The 8636-nt window shown below is 30.0% G+C and overlaps 1 protein-coding gene across 1 annotated transcript; it reads right to left on the bottom strand.

The window, feature by feature from the left end:
* Positions 12 to 3291, bottom strand: LOC109130921 (ATPase 1, plasma membrane-type-like). Its single transcript, XM_019241042.1, has 6 exons — positions 3132 to 3291; positions 1615 to 1734; positions 1280 to 1516; positions 433 to 1194; positions 223 to 345; positions 12 to 151 (listed from the first exon to the last, which is right to left on the bottom strand). The coding sequence occupies exons 1-6, from the start codon at positions 3171 to 3173 to the stop codon at positions 29 to 31; spliced, it is 1407 nt and encodes a 468-aa protein (XP_019096587.1). The 5' UTR covers positions 3174 to 3291; the 3' UTR covers positions 12 to 28.

Raw genomic sequence — 8636 nt, 5'->3', positions numbered from 1 at the left:
AAAATGCAAAAGACAGAAAATGTAAGAATCAATGATATATAAGTACCTGACGAGCAACTGCCAGTGACCTAAGACCGCGCTCGGCGTACTTGTCAATACAAGAGAGTACCTTCTTCCTAAGGTCAGGCCTGGCATTGGCAAGGTCAAGGATCTGTGTAGGAGAATCGAATTAGTAGACCGTATAAAGAAAAATTTAACATCTGTGGGTGAAAGTTGAATCACCTGCTCGGGAGCACCTTTGCTGACTCTGTGCCAGTTACCATCAGAGTCGATGTAAGTCAAAGCAGTTCTCTTGTCCACAGGGTTGAATGGAAGGAAGTGAACCTCCCTGATTCCAGCTCGGGCCTACGAAACCCCAAGTGAAAAAATAAGAACTAGTTTTCTCGAATTCACTAAACTTCAGAAGTAAGTTAAACCTTAAAAGGGTTATACCTCCTTTGGATCAGCAAGCATTCCAACCATGGCTGCATCAATAGCATCCTGGTTCTCCACCCTAGATGCCATAGCTGCAAATAGTAGAACCTGATCTTTCTCCACACCCTTGCAGAAAACCTCAACCAAGTTTTTATCCACACTCAATTTATTGAGGGTTAGTGTCCCGGTTTTGTCACTGCACAGGACATCCATACCAGCCATTTCTTCAATTGCTGTCATACGTTTGGTGATGGCACCCTGCTGAGACAACCTGTGAGACCCGATAGCCATAGTCACAGACAAGACCGTGGGCATAGCAATGGGGATACCACCGATCAAGAGGACTAAGAGATTGTCAATTCCATCTCTGTACTTTCGGTGTTGGATAGGGTACATGACAATTATTTCAATCACGATACCGATAGCAATAGAACAGATACAGAAGTTTCCAATGGATGTAAGAACTTTCTGGAAGTGCCCAACTTGGTTAGTGCTGTCCACAAGGTGAGCAGCTTTACCAAAGAAGGTGTGAACTCCTGTGGCTATGACAACCGCTTCGATTTCTCCTTGTTTACAAGTTGAACCAGAGAAAACTTCTTGACCAGGGTGCTTGGTCACAGGAAGGGACTCTCCAGTTAGAGCAGACTGATCAACCTTTAAAGGATCTCCTTCAAGAAGACGGGCATCAGCTGGGATAATGTCTCCAAGTTTAATGCTAACAATATCACCAGGGACAAGAATGGCAGCTTCTTGTTCACTCCATTTTCCATCCCTAAGAACCTGAAAGCAGAGAAACAGGTTAAGCTCAAGAAAAGTCTCTGAAATGTTTTGTACAATAACGTCACAACAAATACAAACACATTACCTTGGTTTTAGGAGCAAGACCAGCCATGAGAGCAGCTGCAGCATTTCCGGCATTGTTTTCTTCAATGAAACTGATTGTGGAGTTGATGACAAGCAGACAGATGATACCCACAAAATCTTGCCAATCCGGAGGTCTACCATCACCATTGGCCAAAGCAATGGCCATGATAGCAGCAGCTTCCATGACCCATGAAAGCGGATTCCACATGAACCCCAGAAACTTCAGAATTTTGCTTTCCTGTTATTTTTAATGAAACAACAACCTCGTGAGTTCCAGTGAGATTCACAACAATATATACAAAACCAAAGCATTCTTATGCTTAGTCAAACTCGAACCTTCTTCTCTTCGAGCTTGTTGGGGCCAAATATCTGAATCCTGTCTTCCCCTTCCTGCGTCGTCAACCCTTCCCTCGTACATTTTAGCTGCTGGAAAACTTCCTCAATCGGAATTTTTTCCTGAGAGAATCCACAAAATTTTGATCAGAAACCAAACCAATAGCAGTGACTCATACATCTTCAAACAACAACAAAAGGGTAAAAGGATAAAAACTTTTTTAGTTCTGAAATCTTTTTGCAAATGTCAGAAACGATCCAACTCGGCGACTCGGAAGTTGTAGAGTGGCGTTGACTCAAGTTGTGACAAAGAAAGGTAAAAAGAATCTGGCAGTGGAGGAAACAGGGACCACCACCACCACCAGTACTACTACTGCTGCTACTACTATTACAACAATGCACGTGTTAGGGAACGTCCAACACACGCGCCTGCGGGATTCCCTCCATGAAAGGTGGCTACTTTCCGGCGTGAAAGCCAAGGTCCGGTTAAGGGTATTTCGGTCAAAAACAATTTCACAAAAAAAAAAACTGGATTTTTTACAATCAACGAGGAATCCACAAGTTGCGTCTATTGATAGATGTTTTACTAAAAGCCAAACAAATGCATTAAAAAAAAACGTACTACGGAAAGGTACATCAAAAATCTAACTTCAACAACAATTAAAAAAAAATGTAAACTTTTAGATTTATTAAAAAGACTTTGTATTATGAACTGCTTTAACAGCAAAAACGTTATCTTGGGAGAGAAAAAAAAAAAGATGACTTTTTATTTTCCTTTATATCACAAGCAAAATCAACTTTATGTGTATATTTTTTTCCTTTCTCCTATTTAATTAAATTATGTGAAAACGACTTTTAATTGAGACGTAGCTTAAGCTTAGCTCCACCACTAAAAAAGACGATCTGTTTTCTTATCTCTTTTTCTTTATTTTTCAGCGTTTCACATGTGTGTAGTTTAGTAGTAGTTGTAGTTGTTTTGCGTAGATCTACTTTTTCTGATGAACAGTAAAAAAATCTCTACTTTCTTTTTGTCTAATTACACCTAAAAGCTAAACAAGACTTTTGTTATTTCACCCTAATTTTTATAAAGCTTTAGTTTTTTTTTTCTATGATTCATTATTATGGGTAAACAAAACAAAATCCTGATTTGGGTTTATGGGTTTTGTATCGGATCCATGATAGAATCATCGGGAATTGTGGAAGCTAGAAGAAGACGAAGAAGGAAACAAAAAAATCCAATTTTTTTTTAACAGAGAAAAATCTGGGATTTTGTTTAGGGAAATTAAAGATTCAGTATCCGATCCCAAGAAAAAAGGAGAAAGAATCATGCGATAGTGATTCGAACAAAAGAATCAGTCAAAACGCGAAACCCATGCAAAGAAACAGATCTATTTTTTCATTCAAGCATATCATCGAACACTTTGTGGGCATGATTCTAATAAAAACACACACTGATGACAAACAAACAAAAAACGATTCGATTAATCTAAAAGCGAGAAGAAATCGAAGATAGAAATTACCAGATCAACGGTCTCGTTCTTGATATCTTCGAGACCTGACATCTCTCCTTCAACGAAACGACGTCTCCCTCTCTCGTTTTCACCACTCGATCACACACACACCAGAGAGAGAGGAGAAAGAAGAAGAGAGAGAAAGTGGGTGAAGCGAGCTTCTGTTGCAAAGGAGATACGCCTTCTCTTTTTATACCACTCTAAACGACGAACCTATCCACCGTTTTAGTCTTTTCAATTACTAGTATTTGTTTTTTGTTTTTTTTTTGTTTTCCAGTTCCACCGTTGATTATGATTTGGTGTTCATCAATGGTTGTTATTTTTTAAAAAAATAGGTCCTTTCTCACTTGGGAAAACGTATATTTGACTTTGGAATTTTCTGGTTTTATTTATTTACAATTTTAGATATCATACTCTGTTTTTTTTTTTTTTTTTTTTTTTTTTTTTTTTTTTTTTTTTTTGTTAATGATCAATTCTGATCTGGAGTTTAAGGTATAATATATCTACCTACAGTCTTTATATCCTAAAAAGATATGTTTAATTAAGGATGGTATTCTAAATTTAAGAAAAGAATTTTAATTTTTGGGATTTCTTGTAATTTTTAATTTTTGGTATATGCATGTTAGAAGGTGATGAAAAAAACAAGATTGTAATGTAATATAGATTTTACAAATTCATATTGAGTTATCAAAAGATAATTTTATTTAAAGCTATATTGAAGTGTTTTTTTATTAGGACAATTCTTGAATTCACCCCTAGGGGTAAACTTCTCTTATTCACCCTATTTAAATTAAGGAAACAAATCTTAATTAAGTAAAAAAATTATGTAGATCAATTAATTTTAAAATTGTTAATTCTAATATTATATTACAGTTGTAAATTATCACATCTAAACTCTTATCATTTTTTATAAACTCAAACCGACATATAATTTTGTTTAATTGTAAAATCTAAACCCTAATCACTCTTTTATAAACTCAAACCAATATATAATTTTGTTTAATTGTAAAACTAAAACCCTAACCACTCTTTTGTAAATCCCAAACCGACATATAATTTCGTTTAACTGTAAAATCTAAACCCTAACCACTCTTTTGTAAAACCCAAACCGACATAAAATTTTGTTTAATTGTAAAATCTAAACTCTAACCACTCTTTTGTAAACCTAAACCGACATATAATTTTGATTAATTATAAAATCTAAATTCTAATCATTCTTTTATAAACTCAAACCGACATATAATTTTTTAAATAATAATAAACCCAAATTGACATAATTGCTTTAATAAAATATTTACATAATTTGTTTCCTTAATTTGTTTTGTCCTTTTATTTTAATTTTGATTTATTTTTTAAATATTATATGACATGACATATTGTTGTATTTTGATTGGTTAATTAATATTGTGGTTATGCATGTAATCAAATACATAACCAAAGTATTAAGGGCTGTTTTGGAGATGTGATTTTTAAATCCATATAGAACTGTAATAAATAGTAGAAATCAAAACATATGGATTTTGAGATAACATATTTTATCCTTGCATTTGAATATTCTATTTTACACTTTCAAATCCATTTAAAACATAACGTGGATTTTGAAATTAAAAAACAAATCATTAAAAGAATAAAATTGGATTTTAACAAGTATTTGGAAATCATATAACCAATAACACATAATTTTGATAAGTATTTTAAAATCAATGATTGAATAACACATGATTTTTGTTTAAATTTCCAAATCCATTAATATCATAGAACCAATAACCCTATCTTAAGTTCTTAACTGGTATATTTGTATGTATAAACTAAGAAGGAAAAATCAAATAAAAATAATTCTATAAAATCTGAATAATACTTATAAAACAATGGTGAAGGTCAATTAATTTTTTACCGGTTTTATTACAATTTTAATTAGGATATATTTACTTGACTTTTAAAAAAGGTGGAGAGTAAATTAATTTTATAACTTGATTTCCTAGGAAATTAAGGACAAATATCTGGAAGACCAAAAATAAACAATGTTAGTAAATATAAAGAATGATGTATAAAATACAGAATAAATCTCATAAAATTTGGACACTAGAATTATTATTAGATTTTTTTTTTATTGCAAGGGATATTAAGAGTTAGGGGGCAAAAATATACTTAGATGACCTTTAGTCGAAAACTATATTAAAACATATAGTAGGAATTATAAAAACTGTTAATATGTGAATGAAGTATGGTAATCCTAAATCCTAATCTGATACTACTAGTATGTATTAATGGCTTTAAAGGATGGTAATGGAACAATGGCTCTTCCAAGGTGTGTGTGCCTCATGGCAAGGTCAGCAATTGCTGGAACAATTCACATGTTGTGGATATCATTAATATTTAGAGAAATTTAACGAAAATTTGTTTTCAAGTTTTATTTATTTATTTTTATATTTTATTTCAACAAGATGGCTGAGGAGGTATTTGACTTTTTAATCGTGCTGGGTCCCCCCAATAATACACCCTCCCCTACGTAATTTTTTTTGGTTCATAAACTCGACTTCTCATAAATTGGATAATGAAGAAAAAAAAAACACAAATATCGGTTTACTAAGATAATTTTAGAAACAGACAAACAAGAAGATGATGTTTTTATCTTCTTATTTCAGAAAACTCAATCTGAAATCATGTATTCTAAACTCCACTTATTATAAAAAGCATGTAATACTTAAGAAAAAAGCATGTAATTATATTTTGCGAGAAAATAACACCAAATTTCATCATCTCCATCGTTCTTTTCACAAAATATTCTTTTTATTTCCGTACTTAAATTACATTAGCCTCTTAATTAGTAGCAAAACAGAGAGAACAAGTTTTAAAAAGATTAGCCATGTTAAATTAATCTTTTTAACTCCGTTTAATGTATCAATATATATATAAACACATGAAAGCATATTTGACATTCGAAAGGTCGCGAATTAAACTTTTATAGAGAGGTTGTTATGAAAACAATTATAGATAATTTTCTGGAACTATTCACATAGGCAAAGTAGAGTGAACATATAAAGAAATATGAACTTTTCTATATAAACCATGTTTTATATTGAAAAAAGGTTATGCTCGCGTAAACTGCGGATTAGTCTTCATTTTAACGCTACATTATCATCTTTCAATTATTTTTAAGCTTTTATTGTTACTTTCACCATGACACATCCAGAAAACAAAACAAAAATGTTTAATAATATGCCTACAGTTAGCAGAACGAATCCGAATAAACATCAATATAACCATAAAAGTTTACTTTCACCATCATGCGTACATGCTACAATCCAAGCTTTTTCTTCTAATAAGCCATCTAATCACAACTATTTACAAAATTATAAGTTGTTAGTAAAGTTGCAGTTTTGTTTATACAACTAAAATTGGTATATGAAAAGTTCTAACAAAACTATAATTTTGTTACTAAGGTTGTAATTTTGTTAAATACAACTAAAATAAGTATGAAAAGTAAGTTTTGTAATTTTGTTAAATACAACTAAAATAAGTATGAAAAGTACTAACTTAGTAAAGTTGTAATTTTGCCCCCAAAAAAAAAACAAAGTAAAGTTGTAATTTTGTTAATACAACTAAATATTCAGATTAAAAAAGGTCAAGAAGATAGCGTAGGCGAGATGAGTTACAACTACGCTTGTGATTAGATCATTGGTCTTAGTCTTAGAAGTAGTCATAGAGTATTAAAATAAATTTGAAAATTGTATTTTTATTTCCCCCTTTTACATACATATGAAACAAGATGATTCTTTTCTTTTTTTTTGGACCAAGCACGATTTCGCAGATGAATCTGAATCAAAAATACGAAGTATCTTAATGATACTTTCGCGAAGTCTTCCGTTACATCGTTATCAAGAAAGGTAATGCTATAAATCTATAACTAGAATCGGACATGTGCTAGAACACGGATTGAAATTTCTTCTGTTTATTTTGTAATTTTTATTTAAATAATTATGTATATGATTGTTTTATCTGTTTTAAAAGTTTTTTTCTTTTGGGATAAAACACTATACCATGAAATCATGTTCTAAATATGACTTATGAAATAATATCTATTTTGGAATAATGTTGTTTGTTTGTTAAAAACATTAATTTTTGTTTGTTAATTTAATTTGATTTGTTTAGTTTTTAAAATTATATATTATATTTTGATTGTTAATTATATGACTTAACCCACAATATATCACATATTAATTTTAGGACCAAATATGTAACATATGTTTGTCAAAATCATCTTGACCGAGAAAGCCTCTACCAAACAACATTATTCCAAACTTTAATTTAATCTGAGAAATCATATTTTTTGAAATTTCAACCCGTGCTTTAGCAAGAAATCATATTTCTTGAAAAATTTTCATTCTATAATGGCATATTATTGACCCGTGCTATAACAAATCAAATTAGAGTGTTTATAATTTAAATTTTTTGTTCTATCATATATTTATGATATTCTTAAAAATATCAAATTAAACTATTTTAAATACTTCAAATTAAATTATTTAAAAAGTTTATTACAGTATATAAAATTATACAATTCAACAAAAGAAATATATGAAATTGAATTTAAATATTCAAAATTTTACTCGCTATTCAGTCAAAATTTTAGTTGAATAGAAATTTTTTAAAAGACTAATATTATTAAAGCTTGAATATTTTATAGATTGAACAATATATATTGGTGTTAATATTATGACTTTGAAGTATGACTTTATAGTATGATTTCAATGCCTGAATAATCAAAGTTCATGCCCATTCGTATTCAGAATCATTTTTGTCATTTTTTTATATTATGACTTTGAATCTTTGCCTAGTTTTCTTAGGCACTGTGATTGAGACATTTTATACAATTTTTTATTTATCAGTCGAATAATATATGTCCGTTTTAAAAAGTTTAAATTACATCATATGCAGAAAAAATAATTTATTTCATTAACTAAATATATTATATAATAATTTAAAATAATTTAGATATAAAATCAAATAAAAGTGAAAGAAAAATCACATATGTTTGTTTTAATTAGGTTGAAAGATTTCCTTATCTTTTAAATGTTACCTATAATTGATTTTATGTGTTACTATAATTAACTAAATGCATATTATCTCTAATTACCAAAAAATCAAACTAACCTGTATATTATATGATACACCTAAATCATGAATATCATAAGTTTATAACTAAAAAATCATATATATATATATATATATCTATTATATAATCTACAAAATAAGTTATGTACTTCCGAAATATTAAATAGGGGATAATGTATATTCTACACAGAAATATGTTACACCGTAAGAAGTTTAACATGTGTTATATTTGTTCGAACACTTTTTTGATAAAAGTTTATTGTTCGACTTATACGAAATCTTTTTAAAAAAAGATTATTTTTTTGAATGATATATAAAAATAAGTTTCTTAAATAAAATTATCAAAATAGCATAATCTACCCCAATTTGGAAATTTCCCTTGTGTCAGTGTACTTTGAG

The sequence above is a fragment of the Camelina sativa genome, chromosome 19 (assembly GCF_000633955.1).
Source record: "Camelina sativa cultivar DH55 chromosome 19, Cs, whole genome shotgun sequence".
Taxonomy (NCBI): domain Eukaryota; kingdom Viridiplantae; phylum Streptophyta; class Magnoliopsida; order Brassicales; family Brassicaceae; genus Camelina; species Camelina sativa.
This window is presented reverse-complemented; position numbering and strand designations above follow the sequence as displayed.

What these genes read in the sequence shown, in the direction of transcription:
- LOC109130921 (XM_019241042.1), bottom strand. Translation starts at nt 3,173, where the DNA reads ATGTCAGGTCTCGAAGATATCAAGAACGAGACCGTTGATCTG. An exon ending in TGCTTGCTGATCCAAAGGAG is followed by an intron (nt 346 to 432) that starts GTATAACCCTTT and finishes GGGGTTTCGTAG; the next exon opens with GCCCGAGCTGGAATCAGGGA. An exon ending in GCAAAGGTGCTCCCGAGCAG is followed by an intron (nt 152 to 222) that starts GTGATTCAACTT and finishes TCTCCTACACAG; the next exon opens with ATCCTTGACCTTGCCAATGC.